We start from the raw sequence: 25,474 nt of genomic DNA on the forward strand, positions 1-25,474 counted from the left end.
GTAGGTAAGCCAGGCTAATAGATAATACTACAGTATACTTATTTCCTCAGTTAACAAGATTGATTAATTTAGTTCCACTATATATTCTTTATGCACCAATATATCGGTAGACTATCGGTATCGATCCAGTATTATTTTTACTGCCAATATTTGGCATTAAAAATGGAATTGGCATTTTGTGACCTTTTTTTCTAGGAGTGACCTACATCTGTCAAATTAGCAACAGAATAAATAATAATATGCATATCATTATTGCTCATTGACATGGCTATATTCTGGGTTTTTTTTAAAACTTTGTTGTTATTTTTTTGTCATTATTACTTGTGGAACTGTCTGTTAGGTAAATTTGTCAAATTCCACAACAGGAATTTCTTCGCAGAGTGCAGTCCAGTGAGTGAAATCCAGTCAGATATCAGCATACAGGTCTGTCCTTCAGGTCTACTACCCCATCCAAGCCTGTCTTATCTTTTAATCCACAGAACATCATCTGGGATACTGTCATGGTCACCTGTTTCATCTTTTCCATTTCTCTCCATACAGAGCTGTGTAACATCAGATTCAGCGGCAGCACAAACTCAGATGAACTGTTTCTGGCTATGGGAAACCAAACAGTCCTACAGTATAGGAATAATATATGCTATTTAAATGAAACTCAATGGTATTTTATTTAATACTTTTTATATTTGACATGACCTGTGATTAACCTTGTAGCGATGCTGTGTACCTCTGTGTAGCTCTATTTTACTATATAGAGCTGTCATACAGTGTCTTTAAGGATTTTCTATAGAGTGCTTGACCGAAGTCAGCCTGTCAGGAGCCTCCTGAATGTGTGGCCAAACACAGCCAGGACTGAGCTCAAAGAAAAAAACACACACAACTTTTCTATCCGTCATAGCACTATGGAAACTCAGTTTGTCTTTTCTTTTATTTAAGGAGTTGTAGAAGGTTAGCAAGGACAGTGAGTTTTGGCTCGAATCTTCTCATGATATTATTATTTGGTTTTGTGTTGCTTCCTTTGTGCTCTCTCCTGACTGATTACAAGTGCTGAACATTCACACAAAATGTCTGTGGGAAAGGATACAAGAGCCACTGAATTCTGTATTCACATTTTTTCTGTTTTTTATAAAGTTGAAGTGCACAATGGTGCACCCGAACAATGTTCAAAATAAATAAGATGTTTTCATTTTAGATGAATACACTCTGGGTCCATGGCAGTGTTTGCATGCTAGTGTGGCTGCAGCATATGCCAGTCTGAGTCTGAGTGTCTGTTAATAGTTTTTAAAAAAGTGCATAAAAATTTATAAGCACTGAAATGTAGAAATGAGGTTCTAATGGTGTGCCATTATTGGATCCAATTAGTTAATGGGTTTATTTCTTAAGTCTTGCAGTCAAGATGGATGTCTCTTTCCTATGAGATTTTAAGCCATTAAACCAAAGATTCTGACATTCTCCAAGTGACAATGAAGAGTTTTGGCTCCAGAGAGAGCAATTATATCAGTCAATCTTGATAGCTTTGTCCTCCAACTGGCTAAATTAAATTCACTGACTCCATCATACAGGCTAACAATCCTGGAGGACCTTGTTGTGGCACCATGCAATTTACATGTATATGCCACTCTTCACCCTGTGCATCCCACACCTCTATGTGCACATGCATTTGTTCTGAGGTGTGAACATGCCCCTTCAAATAATGAGCGCTTCATGGCTGAGCATGTTGACGTGCTACAACACATATTGTCCGAGTTCATTTGTTCCTTGCACTCCAGACTCAGAATTCAGGTTAAAGGCAACAGGAAGACAAGATTCTTTGACTATGAAAAAAATAAAGTAATTTCAAAAAGAGGACATGCTTCCAGAGTCAAACAGCTTGTCCCCTTCCATCAACAGCTACCTCATCACTGAACTCCCAGCTCCAGCACCTGCAGCAGCTCCAACAGATCCAGCAGCACCACCACCAGCAGCAGCAGCAGCAGCAGCAGCAGCAGCAACAACAGCAACATCAACAGCAACAGCAGCACCACCACCAACAAACCCACTCCCACGCCCAGAACCAGCTGTCGTCCCAGCATCACATGACCCCGCCCAGCCAGCAGCAGTCCTCCGTCCCTTCCCCCGGCTCCGCCTGCTCCTCCACCTCCGGCCAGCCGCCGCAGTCTCCGCCCCACCGGCCCAGCCAGTCGCCGGCCCGCAGCCTGCCTTCGCCCGTCACCCCGCCCATGCCTTTGCAGGTGAGTTCAGTGTTTACTTGCTAATGATATCAATACAGCAGCTTTACATGAGTGTAAGTCTCTCAAAAATAATCAGCTACCTCTAGCACATTTATTTCATTTTGTGAGGCATTGCATTAGATGTTACATTACTAGAACTGTAAAAAAAACACACCTATCTTAACATTTTATCTTGATCTTTCACTTGAAAATTACAGTTGAAGAGTGGAAATGAGATATGTAATTAATATTCATAAAATGTGATGCTACCAAGTGAAGAGGTGGATTGTGTATATGAAAAGTGTCATTGATGACGGTGTGATTTTGTAGCAGGGCAGGTCAACCTTGAGAAAACACAGTGCTTAAGCAGTACACCCAGTACTTGATTCACTGTCAACACTTGATCTTTATCAAGTGGTAGTATTTGAATCGAGGCTGGTAGCTCTTCTGTCTATATGGAGCTATTAGAATATGCATCTCATTGCCTAGGCCTTGATACAGGAAGACGTGCTTAAGCACATCAAACCTCTCTGCAATTCACAACCTCCTACGGCTGATTCAACAGGGATCCCGAGGTTATCTATCCTTGTGCTTTTCAGCCGTAATCAGTCCCTTTATCTTTGCTGCTCTTCCTACTCAACCTCCTTTTTAGTCAGTTTGTCTGTCCATCCATCTCCCCCCTTCTGTCCGTCTGGCTGTCACTGTGTGACGATAATAACCTATTTTATATCCCTGTGGTTTCATTTCTGGTGGAGACTGGCCAGGGTCGCCTCTCTGTCCCTGGTCACATTCATCAGCGTCAGACCCTTATTGGGTTGTGGTGCAACCTTCTTTATGGCCAGGATGAGTTGGGCTATTTGTTTCCCCCTTGCAGCCCTCTCCGGCCCTGTCACGGCCTAGTGAGACTCAGCAGGAAAAACAGCCTTTGGATTTAATGGCCTCCAAAGGCTAGCTGCTGCCTCGCACCAACACACTGTCCACTCCGGCCATGGGAACAAGAGCTACTGACCAACATACAGATTCACACATTCAGCCTGCGTACAAAGGCCTCACTTTCTAGATGATAGATAACAGTTTTGACCAGATGCACCGTGATCAGACTGTCTTACTCATCAATTTGTGGTTTGCTGAGAAAACACCACTTTTGTAAACTCTTGTAAAATTTTTCAAGAATCTTTGAATATCTTCCTGTGGCACAGTAGCGGACACAGACACACAGCAGAAGCAGGATTATTTCAGACAAGCTCACTGCATGGATCAGACTGAGACCCTTAGCTTTATATAGATTGTCTTTTCTAAAAGAAGCAGCGGGGCTGATTATGATGACTGAGGACAGACCTCCCTTGAGGGGGGCCAAAGGGGCCACATCAGGCATCATTAAGATATTGCCTCATCAAATAGGATTAAGGAACTTGTGCGTGTGTGTGTGTGTGTGTGTGGGAGTAGCAGGATGGATGTAAAAGGTTTAGTTTCTCTGGGTCAGTGCTGGGGTTGTCAAAGAGTATGCAGCCATGTCACCCAGTGAGGGGCTCTCCCAAGGACAGGCCGTGGCCTCGGCACCCACCCAAGGCTGCAATAGGATTTAGACCCCAGCATCGCCTCCTTTCAGCACCCAGCACCCTCTGTACCTGGGCCAGTGATTGGATTTTCAGTCACACAATCACAGAGCATCTCATTGGTTAATCCATAGAAGTTTCCATCCAGGAAGAGTCTAGTCTTGGCTTTTTATTTGTTTTAATTGAAGACAGTGTAGAGTATTTCTGAGCCCCACGCTTTACCCAGAGGAACTGGTCTATGCAGCAAAGTCAAGTCATAATTACCATAATACAATCACTATTAGACAGATAACACCCCTATTTCAGACTGTCATTATTCAGACACGCAAGAGCACTCAGCCATTCAACTATTTGTTGAAAATACAGTGCGGAGCCACAGAGAGACAAACACTCATTATGTTCCAATTAATGTCCCATTGTAATTCTCTTCTCATGGGAGTTGTGTGATATTCTTGGTAAACTCATGGTGAAGAAATCCTGAGCATTCATTACATCCCTAGAGGTTTTGAGTCTTCGGTGTTTTTAATTTGTGAGACAAAATTCATTAATTGCCTCATTAATATCCCTATTAGAATAAAATACACACAACAACTGACTGTGTCTCTTTGAGTCAATGGTCTAAACTCAGATTACTACCGCTAATTTGGTGGAATGGAGTAAGAATTTGCCTTTCCGCCCCCCCCTCCCCTCTCTCTCGTCCCCATCATGCAGAGTACAGTGAGTCGCGGCCTGTGGCTGACTCAAATAGCCACCACAGTGATGACAAATTGACGGGGGAGATTATGAAATTTGCTTAAGTGTGTTAATGGGCTGATTGCGGGAGCCCGCTGGATTTTGCTGGAAGTTGATTGATTAGAGCTGCGGGTTTTCTCCACGCCCAGAGAGCTCAGGGATTTGACGGGGTAAAGGCGCTCGCCAAGTCTGTTACACCGGAATTGATCTTAATTAGATCTGAAAGACCTGCCACAGCAGAATGGTCGCGGCGATTAAAATGAAAAACAGGAGAAATTACTGATCAAATTAATCATAATGTCGGGCTACAGCTGTAGGTCTGGTGTAATTTGCCACTCCAGTGAGTTACATCGGCCCAGGCAGGGAGAGGAGAGGCAGTACATACTGATCCGTGGCAGCAGGAAGCTTAGGCCAGCCTATCAACTCTCTTATTCCAGTCTGTACGCTCAGACCCGCCTGACCCCGCTGCGCCATCCAGTGGAGTCCCACCATCTCTCTCCCTCTCTCTCTCTCTCTTTCTCTCTCTCTGTTCCTCTCTCTCTCTCTCTCTCTCTCTCTCTCTCTCTCTCTCTCTCTCTCTCTCTCTCTCTCTCTCTCTCTCTTCTCTCGCTCTCTGTTCCTCTCTCTCTCTCTCTCTCTTTCTCTCTCTCTCTGTTCCTCTCTCTCTCTCTGTCCCTCTCTCTCTCTCTCTCTCTCTCTGATCTAATTAGTCACTATACAACATTTTTATTGTCTTCATCTGTTTTTTGTTTCATTGCCTGTGTTTTTGTTAATTTCCTTTTTAAGCAACCTGTAATAAAACTGTGCAAAATCATTCTACATTGTGTTTTTCCTCCATCCATCCCTTCTCTGTTGTTGCTGTTTGGGAGCAACACAGCAGCGTCTTGTGTTGCGCTGTCCCGTCTCTCTGCCGTTCTTGTCATGGCTGTCTTGTCACTGGCATGTTGTGTGTTCACTAATAGCCTCTGACCTTGGTCCAGTGTCTGGCCGGCTGGTTTCGGGGGCCTGGCGGAGACGGAGGCGTCCTGTCTTCCTCCTCCGTCAAGACTCCCGCCGTCTGTCTGTGTGTCTGGCTTCGCTCCCCTCCGCGGTCGTCTCCTCGGTCGCTGTCAGAACCCCACACCGGGCCTGTCCACTCTCCATCCACACACTCACGGGGGTAATTACAGCCTAGGGGCCTGCCTCCTATCCCTGCGCTCCACAATTTACCACCAAAACGTCCACAGACATCTCTCTTCTTTCCCCACTGCACCCCGACATCACAGGACCGCGGGGCCTCAGACCCACAAGTGCTGCAATTACCTGAGCCTCTCCTCTATCCTTTTCTCGCTCCCTCTCTTCTCACTCTCTCCTCCTCTCTCTTCTCCCCCTGCTCTTCTCTCTACCCCTCGGCTCCCTCACTATTCCCTGGCAATCAGCCTTCATTAGAAGCCTCTGGTGAAAACCCATCGTCACCAAGGTCAGCGGCTGCCAACCACAACGGCCTTTCAGAGGCCTGGCTGTCTGCACTCTCCATCTCTCCTCTCCTCCTCTCCTCCTCTCCCTCCTCCCCTCCCGCTCCCTCCACTGTCCTCCTCAGTCTCAAACCCATCTCAGATGCTTTTGTCTCCAGCTGAGGCCCCTTCAGACACCCATGTCACTGTTTTCCGCTGCAGTGCACTTTTACTTATGTCAACCGCTGTTAAAATCACCACTGTCCAATTTGCTCCCAATGTCTCTTTTTATGGGTGGTGGGTGTGTCTCCCATTATATTAACATGTGTATTAAATGAGCCTTGCACATCGATTAATTGATTTTCCAGATCAGCTACACGTCTATTCAATTTAGTGAAACAGGCCGCGATCATCCCACAGGGTATTAAATCAAAATTAAAATGACATGCTTAAATATAAACCCAATGGCTCATACTGTGTCTTGTCAATGAGACAGGCAACACTTAAGTTGAAGAAAGAGTCCATTATCTACCTCTTAGAAATCATCAGTAGTATCAGTGCACTGGAATAAGATGCTAGAATTTACTATAATGAAACCTTAAATTTATATTTGTATCTATTCCATGCCTTTTCAAGTGTTTCCTAGCAGTATTGGTAAACTTCACCATGCACTTATGCGTTTTTCTTCTTTTTGGATTTTTTTCTGCTTGAAAATTGTGACATTTTATGGATGGAGAATGCATAAGTAATTTCATAACATGTAGTAATCTACTGTGCACAATTGAGTGAATGAATATCAAATAAATTAGTGCTCATCAGGATATAAGGGATTTAATATTTAGAAAAGCTTGCAAAATAGTGTTTATTCATGTTTGTTAATTAGAGTGCATTAATTTTAAAAAGACTGAGGCAAAATGGTATTCTTGTGTTTTACATTTATGTTAAACATTTATCTTCTTATACATGTAAAGTTGTATTGTAAAGGTATATTTAAGTGGGCATTCTCACATCTAACTATTATCAGGATAACACCTGTTTTAAAATCACAATTTTATGATAAAACTTTTTAGAAAATGGTATGCGAGACGAGACTTAATTTAAATAGCAGTGCTGCTGGTTGTGTGGTTTAGAGCATGAACAGGCCCTCAACTCTCCAGCAGCTCAGCCTAGCCCCTTATTAATGCACAGGAGATCCGGCTCTTAAGAAGGCAGAAAATTGCCTTACATAACAAGCGCTCCACAATTTAGAAATACAAATGTGCACTGTTGACTGAAGCAGAAAATAAGACTGTTGCCCATCAACAGCACCACATTTCATATGAATAATTATAAAGCACAGGAGGTAGATGAGGAAAACAACCTGACCATGACAGCTCTACTACTTTTATTTACTTCAAATGAGGGATTAGGCAGGGAGAAAATCTACAGACTTAAGGACCAACGATGGCCCCTGAATTTCTGAATAAGGAGGAACTCAAATTTATCATATTTCAGAATGACTAACAGGATCATTTGGAATGTGCTCTGTTTTACTGTATAGGCATTTTAGGCTGTCGCTTTTCACTTTTCAAATTAAAGCTACACCTTGCGCATACTTTTCTGTTCTGGCTCTGTTTTCAGAACTCACACAGTTGATATTTTCTTAGCTTTTTGATGTCTGTTTCCTGTTTTCTATACCTGGCATCGTAACTCTCCGGGTGGGCAGAGGGCTTCCAGCTCAGACACCCAGCAGAAAGGCACAGTTCCCTGATCAGCCCACATGCACACTGGGGGCAACACGCATTAGACGCCCACAGGGGAGCCCTCAGATGGAGCACCAAGCTAGGGCTCACCTAACAGTGGATAAGGAATAGGGTTTCTTTAATTATGAGGCAGGGCTGTGACATTGAGTTCCCCCCTTCCTCCTCCAGCAGCCTCCCAGACACTGTCTAAGTGCTCCGCTCCGCTGAGGAGGCCAGTCCCCCCGCGGGGCGCGATTCCACTGCCTGTAATTTCTGATGCCCATTAGTGACCGCAAACAGAGCACCGGGCTCACACAAGGAGCACAGCCGCTCAGCGCTACCACGCCGTAAAAAGACCCTTTTAATGCAATGTTATTGCATTATGCCCTCCTCATAGACCGAGTCAAAAGTCCCATTTGTGGTCCCGGCAGAATATTATCAGAAATTCTCTCCACAATGTTTTTGGGGCGGCATGGTTAGCTGAGGCTTATTTGGTGTATGTTTTGTAATGTATAGTGTGCTGCGTGAACTGAAATTCCTCTGAACTCTTACTCTGAAATGCTAATCCACAAGTTCAAGCGGCGCAATGTGAGGAGCATTTTGCATTTTTGCTGGTGGATGATTTTATGCCCTATTTGATTAGGAAAGGGAATGTGAAATTGATGGTTTTGTAAATGGACTAGACTAGAATGCAAGAACAGTGCATTTTCTTAAGTCAACTCCTCCAAGAGGGGAGCCTCGGAAGTCAAAAATCGAGTAATCAATACGCAGACGTCTGTAAATGTCATCAATTCATCTCTCCACTTATGCTGATTTAGCTTGTGCCTAAGACTGTGTATATTTTGGAGAAAAAGAGAGAGAAAGAGAGAGAGAGAAAGAGGGGGAGGCTGATTTATCGATCAAGGGTGACCACATCTTAGCCACAGAGCCCCTCTCTTGTGATTAATCTTAGGGCTCAGAGTTGGCCAATGACACATGACAGGCCTCCCCCTCAAACTCCTCCATTTCTCTTCATTACTGGCCGTATTTTTGGACACCACAGTGGAGAGTAATCATTTACCTTTATTGTGTTTATAAAGCTGCGGCATGGATGACCCTTCCTATATTGAATTGAGGACATCAAAAGATCACTGGACATTGATTAGGAGGATATTAAAGTCATTCAAATGCTATATTTATATGTCAAACAACAGCAGAGTGAAAAGAGATGGCATTTCCCCCTAAATGAAAACGAATGGAATGTATTTTGAAATAGAATTCCTAAAATCAAGAAAGACGTTTTATTGTTTTATAGTAGTTATAGTATAGTATAGTAGTAATAGTTTAGGTAATTGTCGTTTGAAGGTAGCTTCTTTGATTGTATACCAAAATAGTAGTGTTCATAATTTTCTTCATAGTCTGATCTTGTGACTCTATGGATTGTAATTTTTTTTTTTTTTTTTTTTTTTTTTTACTTTCTGCTTTCATTTTCACACACAGTAACAAAAAAAAAAAAAGGAGCACAAAGCAGCCATGCCAGGTATCCACTTTACAGTCATAGCCAGAGCAGCGGTACATTTACTGCAACACTTGGTTTAAAGCTGCTATGATTCTCAACCTAACACTGGTATGGTACAGAAATAACTGCACCAAATATGTCACATCATGAGCTGAAATGGTCAGCACTTTCCTGCAGATACTTAATCACCAAGTAGTCTCAAATTTAATACATCTGGAAACAGCTAAATATTATAGATCATTCCTCAGGAAGAGAAATAGTGTAACAGGAGTGTAGTATAACTTATATTTTTACTCATAGAGTGTCCCCTAACCAGAGGAAATATACTGCTGCCGTGATTGATGACAAAGAACCCACTCTGAACCTCGGTGCCTCACAATTATCAACAAATGGGCCGGAGCAGATTTTATGTAATGATTAAAGCTGCTGTTAATTTCACATGAAGGTAATGAGAGGAGAGATTGACGGCCACTGTCCGGCACTCCATCATTCCTTTATAGTTAGTTTGAACGTTTTCACGACTCTTTTCTTCCTTCATTTGCATTTTGCCTCATTAGATATGGCCATTTCTGAGGCTGCCTGGGATATCCATTTCCTGGAGTTAATGCATTTTATTTGATCAGCCAAACCTCCTCAGTTAACTAGCTGTCATTCCGGAGTTTCGTATGACATCACTCCATTAGCACCCGCTGCACCGCCACCTCCACACACCCGCCGCCACCCCTCACCACCGCCGCCGTCCCTCCTCTGCCCTCGGCAATTACAATGTCCAACCGTCACCTGATGCACCGTTATTGTATTTCGCGGGGTGTTATCTGCCCCAGTTGTTCTATCTGTCTTTCACTTCCCAATACTTTTCCTCAAGAATGGCTCGTTTTAAGGTTTATTTTTCACAACGGCTGCAGCAGAGGCCCAGTGGTGAGCTATAGTTGGTGCTCAGAGGGCTCAAAGTGCACGACCACAGCGCGAGGCCCCGCCAACCATGGGACCAGAGGTGTTTTGGAGGGCCTAATGGCATTTTGATGTTCATAAGCACAGCGGATGTGAGGGAGGGGAGACAGAGGAGGGGGGTGGGGGGGCTGTTTGGGGGAGCCAGCAGAGGACTGTCAGCGGAGGACTAGCAGAGTCCTGACAGACAGAGAACGTGTTTTCTCATGTCACAGCTGATTACATTCACTCTGGAGTGGGAAAAAGAGCAGGGAGGAGACAGAGATGTGCGGGCGCGATGAGCGAGGGAAACTTCCATGTTCTTCTGGAGATAAAGGACATTCTTCTCATCCAGAAGCAATAGCGCTATTGATTGTTCATTTTGCCTGCTTGGTCCACTTTGCCGCACTTTTGGCTGAATGATGACAAGTAAAGCAGGGAGACTTTGACAGATGACTCACATCTGGCTGCATTCGGTTGCATCACCTTTTCGCGCTTCCATCAGCTGCAATCATACTTACTTCCACTTCTGAACATCTGAGAGACTTTTTGGACAGGATGAGACCCAAGTCTCAATCCCATGTTGGACACCAGTTTACTGTATGGAGCTGCATTCACTGCCAATTAACAACATTACTGTGCCTTTTTGGGTGGTTAGGACTCTTTGGGTTAGGACTAGGGCGAGAATTCAATATTATCGTTTATCGTCTTTCAGTGGAATCATATTGTGATTTTGAGATATTGTGATGCACAATTCTGCTGTCTAAATTGATGAGAATAAGCTAATTTTATTTAAAAACAGACAAAATGAGGTATGAAGCATATAGGAATATAGGAATATAGGAATATATTTTGAAAACGTTACCGTTCGGTTCAATGGGATGAAAATTCATTTGACTATTTAACATGTGATTTTGCATATGTAAGCTATATCATGATATATATCATTATCGAAAAAAATCCTTATGATTATCGTGATATTGATTTCAACCATATCAGTTAGGACCACTTATTAGCTAAACAACTGGTGACAATTACATTCCCCATGATAATATATTCTCTTACCATTTTCTCTGATATGTTTCATTGTGTGTTTCTGTTGTCGAGTCACAGATGAGTAGGTGATAAGTTTCCCCCACCACAGAAGACTGAGAGTGGATACACAGTATCTGCCTACTTTTGGTGTCTGCACCAGTTTATCCATTTATCTTTGCTCTTTTTGTTTTGTGCAGGCCAGAAAACCAATTAAGTTTAAAACGGCCACATGAAAAGAGCAAACCAAGAATAAACTCCAGTTAGTTTGTGTCAGACAATTTTAGCTTCCAGGGGCCTCTCCACGGTTGCGGGGACGCTATTTTTCCCTCTATTCCTGAGATTACACGGGTTGCTGCACCAGGTGACCCTCATGGTCAAACAGGCAGCAGAGAGCCAGTTTAGATTCACTCCCCTTCATACCGGCCTGAGAAAAGATGCATTTTTAACAATTTGCAGGCTTTTTTGTGTCACGGACATTTATTTTGTATTTGCTGACCCCTATGTAGCCCTGTATATTCGGCTATATAAAAGCGTGATAGTGCAGAGAGTGATAGCAGTTGTGGTGACTTAAAGGTGACAAGATGATGTCACACGGTGTAATGGAGCCTCAGACAGCGCTAAGGTTTTGCTGCTCCTGGACTATACATAACATGGAAATCTAATGCGGACAAAAGAATACCTTTCCTCTGCATGCTTCAGTATTTTATATTGTATTTTATATTACACTGTTCAGCTTCTCCTACAAGGTCTCAGCATTTCTTTAATAATCAGACTCCTGTTTGTTTTTATGATAGCGTTATCCACACCATTGTGCAACCGACGAGAGCGGTCTATACTCTTGAAATCTCTATGCCGTATTCATGGGCAATGAAAAGAATGAAACACAATGGTTTACATGCAGGCTCTGCAAACTGGAAGATCACTGTTTATCTCTTCCAACACATGCAATCAGTACAAATGCTAGGGCAAGTCTGTCATTTTCTGCCTCCCGCCGAGGTGTTGAGAGGAGTCACCGTGGCGGAAAATCACCTGTTTAGGTGTTGAACACAGCCTCGCCTCTCCTTATTCCTGCCTCTCCTTCCAACTGCTATCCATATTACCCAGTGCCAAAGGATGCAGCAATAAACCCTGCTCTCTTTTTCACCTAGATTTACCAGAATAACATAGCATCTGAAAGGGCTATCATTGAACGAAACACAATGATAATATTTCAAATAAATCTGAAAGCTTCTCCAACAACCTATCACTCACACAATGACACCGAGCCCAACAGATCTGCAGGAAACTCTGGATGTGCTTGTCTGAGCAGATCGCATTATCTGTGTGCTGATCTGGAGTCTCTGTTTAACTCCACATGAGGCCTTGTTGGCTTTCTCAACATCCCCACTCACTGTAACACAGCTATCAGGCTATCATTACACCCACAGTATCGTATTTTCACTGACATCTGGCTATAGGTTCCCTTTGTCAAATCGGCTCATCGTCACACACTTTAGGAAATTGCTTAAAGCCTTTATTTTACATTAACAAATCCTCTCTTTCACCCAAATATGCCATAGCATCTGGTCTAGGTCATATTACTTCTATTCAACAGTGAGATTTCAGTCTGAATGAAGGGCTGATTATCTGCTGATGCAATTCCTGACTGATTTCACCACCCAACTCTCCCTGTCCCTTCTAGAAAGCAGCTCATCTCTGTCAGTCACCACATTTTAGGTGGCATGTTAATAATGATGGGGTTCATTATGGTGTTGCATTATAGAGAAAGTATTGCCAATGTAGTTTTTGTGTATTGTAGTATTTGCATTGTATTGTGTAGTCAGATCTCCAGATGAATTAAAACCTCACTATTTGGCAAGGCATTTTGGGGAAAAAAGGGCAACTTGGTAAGCAAATTCATCTTTGGGAGAAGATAAATCTGCAGCTGATTTTTCACAAGATCCCATAGTAAACAAACTATCTGTTCTCTCTATCAACATCAACTCTTATGTGATCATAAATGAGTACAATTTGTTCAGAAGGTTAGATGTCAGTAGATATCACTGTAAATAGATATCCAAAATGACAGGTTTACTTTAGTGCACATCTATCGCAGTGCAATGACATGTTTTGGAAAAAATACTGTATGCCAAATACAATTCAGTTGATTGTACATGTAATGTTCCTTAATTATTAGAGCATGAATAACCAAATTTACGTATCTCAGAGTGAATATTGGTTGGGAAATCTCTTATCAAATGTTGACCAATATCAAATTTTGAATTGCAAGTTGAACGCGATTCTATAATCCTGTTCTGTTCTGTCAATGTGAAGTCAGGCAGGCTTATGCTTCTTTAACGTTCGAGACTTAAGTTCCTCAGAAGGACAAGCACTCGGCACATAAAAGACAATCTTGCGATTATCGAGGAAAAACTGGATGACTTTCAGACGAGAGGAGGCAATATCAATCATGGCCAATTTGAGGCCACCAACATGAAATATGATTTCATAAGACAAATGCAGTGTCATTCTTAATGTGCTTAACCTTTACTGTCAATGAAAAAGTATTGATCGCTCTGTGGCATTTTTTCATCATTTGATTTCAGAAAGTGTAATAATATATGGTGGTGGGGTAAGATAAAAGATGAATGGCAACTGAATGATCTCAAATGAACAAAGCTGAATTCCCCACAGAGAGCAGAAAGTGTGGAAAGAAAATGAGCAAAGTTTATGCCTTCAGTAAAAGAATTCCTGCTGACTTGACTGCTCCATTGGATTTTATAACAAGTGCTTTACATATAATGGATAATACATATAAAACACATGCTGCTCACTTTGAGTTATTTTAAATGTTTTGTGTAAACAGATTAAGCAGTCATTGTTTACTTTCAGTTTCGATTGATTTCCTCTGAATATGTATTAGCCCACCAGTATTAACAGCTAGGAGTAGGCAGTCTGTTTCTAAGCAGTGTTTCTATTATTTCTCTATTCTGTTGAGTAATTGGGAGGTCTCCTATCTCTGCCTGGTCTTTGATCTACTTACTCAACCTAATAAGACTTTGCTCTGCTGCACTACAACCAAATCAGCAGTGCATTTTCAGCCCCCTAATAAGTGGTTAGCTTGATTTATATGGGTAATCTCAGCGATGTGGCTGGGCTCCACAGCCTCTCCCGACACAGGGAGCCTCTTTTCACAACCACAGGCCAGACCAGATGAGTCCATTACAGCAGAGGTAAAGATGGTCATTTTAACCCTCCTCTCTCTCAAAAGTAACAGTATGGTAGTGCATTATGACGCTGGAGTAATTCTGAGTCGAAGCGTATTGAAGCAGTTGACGATACAGTGATGCATGGCCACATTGCTTTCCTCTATTGTGAGAGCTAGATGGTGTGGGGCCATTGCTCCTGGTAGAAAGACCGTGCTCAGCCCATGGGGAGCCCCGGGGGCCAGAGGAAGCACTTAGAGTGGTAAAATGGCCACTTATTCACAGCCTCCCTCCCTTTCTCACTGCACCTCCCTACCCTCGAGCCTCCCACTGGGTTCGGGAGCACAGACCTCTGGGATCTGTATGATGGACTGCGTAGCCCTCGCTACCGGACTATACAGCCCTCACTGCAGTTGGCCTTTTCTGGCCTCGGTAACAAAGAATTGGAGCTGTACTGTGTGAAGCCCCCACACCGAGCTCCTGTGTTAGTTGTCTTCCTGAACCTTTCACGAATATGCATTATAATGGTAAAGATCGACATCGGTGACATTAATAGATGCGGTTTTGATGAATGATTTCTTTGCCCCCACCAGCTGAATCCTCTGGCCAGCCAGGCAGCGGTAGCGGCAGCAGCAGCCATGGGCTCCATCGCTGGCTCTCAGGTGTTTGGCAACACCCTGTCAAACCTGCAAGGAGCCACCGGACAGCTGGTCACCAATGCACAAGGCCAGGTGAGTGAGCTCTGCATGGGCTGCTAGCATGCTGTAAAACATTGTGCACAATAAATCATATATACACCTAATTAAATACCACATAGAGAAAACAGTTTCCTTGGTAACGGGTCCGCACAGTTTGTTGGCACAATCTGTTGGCCCTTAGAGCCGCATACTCTATCATGTGTGAGCGCGCGGTTCCAAGTATCATTAAGTATTTGTATAGTATTTCTGATCTTTTCTCATAGATTTCTGGCGGTGGCTCTGTGTCGTCTGGAAGCTGTTTGTCTGCGGCATGGTAGCCATCCTGCCATATGTTAAGCTTTTTGGGAATAAACAAAGCCCTTCTTTCTCTTATCCGCATGCGCCTGTCGCAGTAAAACGCTGACCTTGTCATATTTACAGGGTGGCTGCAGAATTGTTCCATCAGTAGCCAGAGGCTTGAACGATGATGCTTGTCATAGTGGGGCCCTATCTAATGAATCATCTTATCGCAGGTGCACACAGCACATATTAAAGGAAAATTGTATGGACAATGTGCCCTTTCATGCCACTCCGTGTTATTTACCTTAACCCCCGTTTCATCTTTTAACACTTACACTGTCCGCTTTGCACTAACTTAAAATACAATGCAACCAATACCTCAATTTTCTGTTGGTGACATTTTATATCACTGACCTGTGTTTGAGTGTATACAAATACTCATTCTAAAAATGTGTTTTTAAATGTTTCACTACACATTTAGCCTACTGCAGTTACGTTCAGTACCAGTGCCAGCACACCAGTGAAACCGTCCCACGTTGTTTACAGTACAGTGTTGTGTGTGTGCAAGCCCTTGATGCTAAACGTCGCTAATGAGACAGTATGGACTTCCCTGGCTCACAAGGTGCCTGGAGCGCTGGGGACAGATCACTATGGATATGGACTTGATGGGATGCTCTGTGCTTTTGTAGTGTCTTGGCGGCTGACACTCCCTGACATAATCAGGTCACTGAGACGGTCAAAGCCCTGGGCTACAGCCTTTGCTCCCCACCTCATTATTCCACAGCATTATTCAGACGGAGGGCTCTGTAACATGCACCACCCTATCACAGGGGCCCCCCCCCACCCCCACCCCCACCCCCCAACACTGGGGAGATTATACAGGCTAATACATACCTCAAACATGGCTGCAGGACCAACAAACACACCCTCAGAGGCTCACAGCGTAAAAGAAAAACTCATCGGCATGGAAAATCCCCATAACAGGAGACAAAAGAACAGCTTTTTATCAAACTTTGGTTTGTAGCTCACTTGAAACACGGTGTATTATATTATGAATTTCAGGAATTATTATTAGCACTGTGCTCTATGTAGCAAAATTCACAGTAAATGTGACACACCTTTCCTTGAATTTAAAACACGTTGCAGTCTTTGACCTCCTAATTTCCTCTGTAACTCTCTTGAAAGAGACCCTTTCATGAAAGACGGCTCTGGAGACCTTGAAACGTGCCAGGTTTGATGGACTTTTAGAGTTCAATATGTTCACAACATTTTAAAGCTTAATTATATTGGTCCCAGTCTTTTTATTCTCCAAGGAGAATCAATGAGGCTCTTTTATCCTCACTGCCTCTACAACAGTGATTAAGGCTGTGGATAAAAGCCAGAATACTGTTAGTCACTCTCACTACTGATTTTTTTTTTCTCTTTTATGAATCTGCGGTATTTTTGTGAACATCTTCTATTCAGTACAAATTTTACTTTCCCTCCAGCTTTATTCTGAGGTGGGAAACAGGAACATTAAAGGTTGTTTCATGTAGACCATGTCCTGGAAGGTGTAGACACCCCTGAAATGGTTTGTGTGTGGGAAATCTCACTTTTACTGTTAACTGTGGTGCCTCATCTTTGTGGTATGGAAACCCCCCTTGAATCTATGCTATTGGGGCCATCCATCCCCTTCACTCCTGGTCCCAGCCTTTGGTAAAGGCTAGAGCCCCAGGGCAGACACTGCAGGTGCTAATACAGAGAACAACAGGTAAGGAACACACGCTCAGTTAACCTGAAGCAAATTAGCCTGTAAAGCCTGCGAAGCTCAACGTGATACAAACACACTGCTGTGTACAGATGGAAGCCTTTAGCCCCTATAGTTGAAGAGTAACCACAGTAAAATCTCACACTGCCCTTCAAAGTGTGCATCTATTGTATTCTCATAGCTGGGAAATAAAGACTTAATAAATGTTGGGATAGGAAATATCGTTGATTGGCTCGGACAGTATCCAATTATTAGATCATATTAGTTGAAAGTATGGGATCGCACACAATAGAAAGTTACTCACAATTTTAAATTACACCTTCACAATGATCCTTGATGTCGGGATTAGATCCTGTATGTTTAAATTGCATAGATTATTTTGAAGGTTGTTTCCACATATATCAGGTTGATGAGATCACCTGTGTCTTTCCATACTCCTGTGGCAATTAAATTTCCCTTTATATAGAGGGAAATGATTGCCAAAAACGCTCTGTCCATCATGAAATAAAATAAGTTCTTAGCAACTTTCTATTGTGTGCAATGTCCTCAGAACTTTATGCTTAGTTGTGTACTTGTAAAACTTCCAAACATTTTCCCACTTGGGTCTCAATTCACCACACGAACGGCGGAGGAGAGAAAATGGGCAGAGATATTGCCTGGCGACCATGGCTAAAGTCACAGATTGCCCTGGCTGCAGAGATGAGATGACATTTCTGTGGAAACAAGAGCAGCATAATCTTAATGAGTTCTGCTGGGTTGAGAGAGGGAGGACGGCGCTCCTGACATGCCATACCACCTAGAGTGGAAAACAAAAACAGGAAGCTGAAAAATGGCAGAGAGACAGAAAGATAACAGAGAGGAATCCTGTTGCAGTGAATGAGAGAAGTTTCTGAATGCTTCTCTGTAACCCTTAATATTACTATCTTCACTACTTTGAAATGGCTATTTTAAAACAGAGCATCCCCATCCATCTATAAGTTAACCCTCAGACAATTGACTCCTCTAAAAACGACACCCTTCTAGCCTGAGAGGATCCGTGTGACACTGCCATGAAACATCTGGCTGAAGATGGAGAAGCATTGCATCGTGGGACAGGGATGAGAGCTAAGCTGTCAGCTGCTTGCTCTTTTATTATGCTTATAGAACAACCACTTAGTCCAATGACGATGAATAATTGAGCGGAACAAGTTCCCCGCCACAGTGGCATGCAAAGCGGGATCAGTGGGACACGGGAGACACGAGCGTCAGGCGGGGCAATAAAATATGCTAAGTGGCAGGAGAGCATTACAGGGAATTTGTAGAGGCGACACAGAGAGAGAGATAAATTATCTCTCCCCTAATGTGAAGCAGCGTAAGCAAATGAGCCGTGGCAGGGATGAATTACAGATTGTCGGCCCACCTTTCTCTCACGGATCCCTCCCTATTATGTCAAAGAACGGGGGGGGAGAGAGGAGGGGCAGGCGGACCAGGAGCAGAATCAGATTAGAAGTGGTGGCAGCGGGGCGATGCTGTGGACTAGAGGGAGAGGGAAAACATGGTTAATGCTATGTAAATATGTGGAAGCTGTACGTAAAATCTTGTTGTCTTTGGGGTGATGTGCAGCAGAGGAGACAAATACAAAGTTAAAGCTCATTGTGTCAAAGAAGAGTCATATTCAAAGGCATGAGACACAGCGCAATTTTAGGTAAAGTAGCTCTTTGCCCGGTTGCCATACCCGGTCCAAATAACAGAATTTAGAATGATGGGCGTCTCGTCCGCGGGAGCTGTTCTCTGGTGTAATGAGGCTTGGTGGAGGAGCGCTGTCAGCGGGGAGAGGGGTGTGTGTGTGTGTGTGTGTGTGTGTGTGTGGGGGGGGGGGGGGGGGGGGGTACGGGGGGCAGGGACGACTGCTGCTCAGGAGCTGCCCAGAACCAGTCCCCAGATGACATTAACCTTCATCATGGTGAAGAGGCGCTAAGTCCCCCCTAAAGCGCCACTCTTGGCCACACTCTGGCAGCTCTGAGAGCTAAAACGCTGCAGTGACACTCTGCCGCCCCCTTTGATCTGCCCTTCCTGATTACAGCCACAGAGGAGAGGAGAGCTGGGGATGAAGGGGGTGGAGGAGGGGTGAAGTACCCCTGGGACCCTGGGAGTCAAATTAGAAATGCAGGGTCTTCTCTCTCTCTCTTTCTCTTTCTCTCTCTCGCTGTCTTTTTCTCCCTCTTGTTCTCTCTTTTTCTTTCTCTCTCTACTACTTCTCCCTCTTTCTGAGTGTGTGTGGTTGTTTGTGTGGGTGGGTGGGTGTGGTTGTGTGTGTGTGTGTGTCTACATATCTGTGTGTGAGAGGGTGAAATGGGGGTCTCTCTCAGTGGCCACATTGCTCACTCCTTCTCAACAGAGACAGACAAAGACACTTAAGCAAAAGCTCTGTACGCACTTACACACACACACACACACACACACACACACACACATACACACACACACACACACTCATCCCTGTCTTGGCCTGGTGATGGATAATACAGTCACTGGTGTGCACCATCACACACACAGGTATTCAGAGCTGACCTTTGCAGTACGCTCCCAGCAGTCTGCTTTGGCTTCACTTGCTCCAGCCTGTAAAACCACCTCAGTGACAGATGATCAGTGGACACTTCTACATGTTTCTCTCTCTCTCTCACTCTCTCTTCTCCCTCTCTCTCTCTCTCTCTCTCTCTCTATCTATCTCTCTCTCTCACTTTCTCTCTCACCCCACCCTCTCCAACTCACACGCACGGAACAACTCAAAAGCCGAGGCCCCTGGTTATACTCATAACAAATGACTGGCTTATGCTTTGTTTCTGATGACTTTTAGTTCCCATCAGAAGCAGGGAGAATCTCAGCAGCAGAGATCATTAAGACTGATAGCGTTTACCCCTCTGCTCCCTCTTCTTTTAAAACCACCCAGCTGATTTTGGCTCCTCTCTACCCCCTTTGTAGATAATTGGAACAATCCCACTGATGCCCAACTCTGCAGGGCCCTCCAGCCAATCAGGGGGTGGCAACCCAGCACTGCAGGTACAGCCAATTACACCTCAGCTTCTGACCAACGCTCAAGGCCAGATCATCGCCACGGTGATCGGCAATCAGATCCTGCCTGTCATCAACACCCAGGGAATCACGCTGTCACCAATCAAGCCTGGACAGCAGGTAACATATACACGGATGCACACACACACACACAAACACACACACACACACACACACACACACACACAAAGGCAGATATCATGTGCTATATAGCATATTATGTTATATACCCAAACTGATACACCCACTGCCTCAGATGCGCAGTCTAATGATCTATAGTGATTATGAACCCGCTTGAACTGTTGAATGAGCAACGCTTAGTAGAGTCAGACTACAGCAGTGTTTACTCATTAAAGGAATATATATATTTCCAGATTTGGATGTCTTCTTCTTCTTATGTTAAACAACTCAATTTTTCTTCCCTCAAAAGTCATAACTCTCATTTGCTCCATTTCATTTGTAAAAGAGTTGCTTTTGGTACAACTGTTCACATTCTGTGTGTGTGTATGCATGTTCCTGTGTGTATGCCGGTGTGTGTGTGTGTGTGTGTGTGTGTGTGTGTGTGTGTGTTCGGAAGGCACTTGTCAGGAAACCTTTCAGACTCAGTCTCAGGGAGTCTGCTGAACCCCTGCAGAGCCCAACGAAAAAACAACACTTTTCATCACCCCACTTAAAACTCAAACACTCCTTCCTCTGTCCTCCTCCCTTTTCCTTTTCGCTCTTCCTCTCTCCCTCCCTCTCTCCATCCCTCCTTCAATCACACTCTCAAGCCCTCCGATTTGTCCTCTCTGACCTGAACAAGAAGTATTTTGTTTTGATCAGACATTTAAAAGAAGAATGTCACTCCTGCACATAAAAAAAAAAAAACACGCACACAAGTTGGTCCATTCTTTTGTCTTGGGTTTGGGGGGTTTAGAAATGCTCAAACGCCTCCTTACTCCTCGTTCTAGGATCTATACAGTGCAGAAGTGCGGAGCCAGACGCACGCACATGACATTCAAAATGTTATTGACTTGATAATGACGATGTCAGTGCAGAATTACAGGGTAAAAGTTCATAGTGAAGGCCTATGCAGTGTAGAATGGATGAACTCTCAGCAGATGGACACCTAATTGTCGCTCTACGAAACACCAGATCATACTCTTGAATGAATTAATGCATTTGTAATAATGTTTATGCTTTTGTCTCCACTTCAAAGCCACATGTACACATTGTTCCATGGGCATAATTTACGGTTGTCAGAGCCTGCAGTCTAGAATATTTCCAGTGAAGCTAGATAATTCTCCCAGCCTGTCAACAGTCCTGACAGTGTGTGCATCGCTGTTGACATCCCCCACCATCCAAACAAACACATGCCACAGAAAAAATAATTAATAGCAAAGAGGAGAGGAGAAGCCAGCCGAGTTTATGGTGGAGACGGCTTTCACTTTAAAAGTGAAGACGTACCATCTTGATCTTGTAAAAGCAATTCAAATGTGCATAAAACATGAAAATACATCGTTTTTTCACCATCAGAGCACATAGCTGGTGGATCATGAATTATGTTTGATATGGGGACTGCTGTGTCCACATGTTTTCTTCCCCCTCCGACTGCCATTATTAGGATCCTCACCAGGCTGATGACGAGAGGAAACACTCTAATTGTCATGAGCTGTTTTTTTTAAAAACCGAGCTGATTTCTGTAGGCAAGGGATTATGAAGCTCATACAACCAGCATCCACCTCCTTTCACACACTGTCTCCTACAATAGGAAACTGCTGCTGAGCATGGGCTCTCTTAGCCTACTGAGCAGACTATTGACATTATATTCTGCTCTGTCAGTCTAAATACTGCAGGCAGTAATTAACATTTATTCATCATCAGGTATATGGTAAATCTCATTAGGTTCAGCTGTTAAGTGTCTAATCTAATAGCTGTCATTGAATAGCAATACTGTTGTGCCCCAGTCATCATAATGACATGATTACTGTGAATGATTATTATCCAAAAAGGGCAAGTAATGATATTGTACTGAGGGAATAATGGATATGTTTTTGTTTTGCTTGCTGTCAATATATTGTATCAACTGTTTGTGTGTGTGTGTGTGTGTGTGTGTGTGTGTCCAGCTGCCTCAGGCTCAGCAGGGTCAGACAGGCCCCGCATCGTCTCAGCCCAACCTGCTCCACATGCCCCACAGACAGAGTCCTCTCCACCAGGCCTCTTCCTCCTCCTCCACCTCCTCCTCTTCCTCGGCTCTCAGCGTGGGACAGCTGGTCAGCAGTAAGTGTCCGGCGCAGCTCACACACACACGAGGCAAAATGCACCGTGTAGCCTTACAAATACACGTAATAAAGATCAATGCTGACTGTACACAGCTTACTGTAGCGTTGGTATGACAGTGTTAGTATGACAGTGATGGTAAACTTGTACATTAACGTCACTGCTTGAAGATTGAACATGATGGACACATAGTACTTACATTACTCTCAGTGTAGAAAGCTTTTGACTGATCCTCCGCCTCCGAAGAGCGGGTTATTTTTTCCCCGACTGTCAATTCTTTGGTTTATTAGACGATCAAAAGTGGCGTGTTTATGTAATGAACATAAGTTTCATTCTCCTAGTGCGTGGGCCTTTGGCAGAGCCTTATAAATCACTAGGCCACAGCCTGTCAGCATGCACCCATTGCCTTAAAAACTCTGTTTTATTCAGATAAATTTCATTTGTCAGAGTCAATTCCCCTAAACTCCAGGTAAACTCATTTCAAAGGCAGCTACAAAGCCAGGGAATTTAATAAAAAAGAAGTTGCCATTGATCAACTTGTTGTAGACATTGTGTTTAGTTTATGTTTACTCGTAGCTTGGCAAATATCTTATAAACCATTTTTGAGTCTGCACAAAATCATTGTGGCTCGGTTCTGCTAGTAAATAGAATTAATGCTTTATGCTGAGTATGAGCCATATCATCTCCTCTCAATATCACTTACAGCATTCACACACTAAACAAAATCCCATGACAGAATCTCATCTGCACGGGACAGAAGATGAAATGTCATTGCATCCACTGGCGACAAAGAAAGTAACAGATTAAAGAGCAGACAATATCTGTTACTGAGTTTTAAAATAATCAGCTCAGCAAAATGTAATTAAAAAAGAAAAAGGGCAGCAGTGTTTTGCATTAGAGATAGTCTTTTTTTAAGCTTTATCTATCCAGGGAAAGTCAACTTTTTTCGAGTGACGCCTGCTTCACATTCATACATTTACACACATTGACACCTGGGAGCTGCCCAGTATTACCAGACTCTTCTACTGGAGGCCAGTGGAGCAAAATAGAGGTTAAGTGCCTTGCTCAAGGGCACCTCAGCAGCGGTTATTAAGGGAAGGGAGAGCTGTTCACTTTCCCCAACCGGTCTGGGAATTCAAACTGGCCTGCTCCCAGTCTCAAGCCCACTCCTCTAACCTCTAGACTGCCGCTGCCCCACTTTTAAATCAGAGAGTAAAGACACCCCATTAGTCTTTCAAATCACTAAGCAGAGCGGCTCCATTGGGAACGATGAAGAGCTGCTCATCACTGTGGAGATGATGGGACCTGAAGCTGTTAGTGCTCATCCCTCCCATTTAGTCAAGTTGGAGTTTCTAGTCGCTCATCTTCCGAGTGTTCACACGTCTGGAGCATGCCGCATATGCTGCACGTCACTTATGAGGCACAACGAGATGGCAGCCCCATAGATTTTTGCTTAAATACGCTTGGAGGATTCCTTTAATAATTCATTGATAATGACCAAGATGAATAATTCAGAGGCACAAACTTTGCTTTAGTAAGCAGGATGCCAGGGCACCTGACATTGATGTACAATGTGAAATCACTTTTTATTAGCAGGGAAATTCTTCAAAATGCTTCAGTGAAGTTTTTCAAATCCACTTAAATGTGGTCGGCAAAGCAGTGATTTACAAACAGCATTTCTTCATAAAAGGTGGATTCTTTGGAATGGAGCTGGATATTATTTTTATCAACATGCATGTGTGGGAGGCATGAATTAAATGATTCCTTAATGTACATTCTTTAATGTATGTTGCAGAAAGCTTGCTTTCATGTAACCGGGAGAATGTCTGTTTTCATACATAGAATTTGTGAAGAGAAAAATAAGAGAAAACCCAAGAATGGCAATGGAGCTGCACCATATTTACCGATTGAACTGACAAGCCCTGTGTCCGTCTGTTTGTGTTCATATGCTTTTATATGGGAGATTAAAGACTTACACTTGCAATTTTATGCCTTTATTCACACTCCACAGGAATTTATTCTTCAAAACATCTATTATCAAATACATGTAGTTTACAGGATTGTATGAGGGCTAAGAGAAATAATAATCTCTGACCAAGGGCACGTCTTTCTTTGAAGTTCTTAAGAGACGATCACGGCCACATAAGATTGGAAATTTGCTTCATTCATTCTAGAAAATGAGGTAACTAATCGAAAGCAGAGGGCTAATGAAATGAGACGTGTGTGTTGTGTTGTAGACCCGCAGACCGCCCCCAGCGAGGTGGACGGGGTCAACCTGGAGGAGATCCGGGAATTCGCCAAAGCATTCAAGATCCGCCGCCTGTCCCTGGGCCTGACACAAACTCAGGTGGGCCAGGCGCTCAGCGCCGCCGAGGGGCCGGCTTACAGCCAGTCTGCCATCTGCAGGTAAGGAGAAACTCTGACGCACCGCAGAAACATCAAGATGTTTGTACCCAGTGAGAGACGTGCTGTTTCAGTGATTAGTAACAAAATAAAAAAGCAACAAATTATGATACGATGGTTATATTATACTACTTATAATCAATGTCCTATTTCTGTCAAACAAAAACCCGATGAAGATGAAGGCACTCAACCTTACAGCCTCAATGAGTTGTCTGGTGTCCATAACTGCTAATCTATTTTTCATTTCATCTTTTAACACACATTATTAAGATATTAAAATACATAATTGAATATCGCCCTGACAAACTAAGCGCTCATGTCTCAGTACTTAGTCTCCCTCTTCTCCCTTCCCTCTCCCCCGCTGACATGACAGCCGTGTGTTACTTATGCAAAATACATATACAAGTATTACACGAAGCACTTAAAGCATTTAATAATTACTAAGGCCTGTCTGCCTTAACGTGAAAGAGCTTGATGGGAATGATCTGTTAATAAGATTGCCATGTTTTACGGTGCCATAAGGACAGGAGTTTAGTCATAAATGGTGCGTTATATATTCATGAGACAATCAGAGTTTCACCCCTTTCTGTCCTGTTGTTCCACCTGACTGACGTTTTGCATGAAGACACCAAATGAGCCTCATCTCCTTTTCAAGTCAGGCTAATAGGGAGACACCAGGTCCAAATATTACTGCATCAAGAACTCGACAATAGAGTACAATCATTGTGTTCTGCAGAGTTTAC

The 25,474-nt window shown here is 43.5% G+C and overlaps 1 protein-coding gene across 1 annotated transcript in view; it reads left to right on the forward strand.

Moving 5' to 3' along the window:
- The window catches only part of pou6f2 (POU class 6 homeobox 2), a 64,340-nt gene that overhangs the window by 35,074 nt on the left and 3,792 nt on the right, over positions 1 to 25,474 (forward strand). The window contains exons 5-9 of the mRNA XM_071517439.1: positions 1,888 to 2,228; positions 14,888 to 15,025; positions 19,980 to 20,189; positions 22,175 to 22,328; positions 24,566 to 24,734. Coding sequence (XP_071373540.1) covers positions 1,888 to 2,228; positions 14,888 to 15,025; positions 19,980 to 20,189; positions 22,175 to 22,328; positions 24,566 to 24,734 — 1,012 coding nt within the window. The remainder of the gene's footprint in view (positions 1 to 1,887; positions 2,229 to 14,887; positions 15,026 to 19,979; positions 20,190 to 22,174; positions 22,329 to 24,565; positions 24,735 to 25,474) is intronic.

The sequence above is a fragment of the Centroberyx affinis genome, unplaced genomic scaffold, assembly GCF_046629955.1.
Source record: "Centroberyx affinis isolate AG114_WGS23_722 - 3 ecotype Tasmania unplaced genomic scaffold, CSIRO-AGI_Caff_v1 ptg000045l_1, whole genome shotgun sequence".
NCBI lineage: Eukaryota > Metazoa > Chordata > Actinopteri > Beryciformes > Berycidae > Centroberyx > Centroberyx affinis.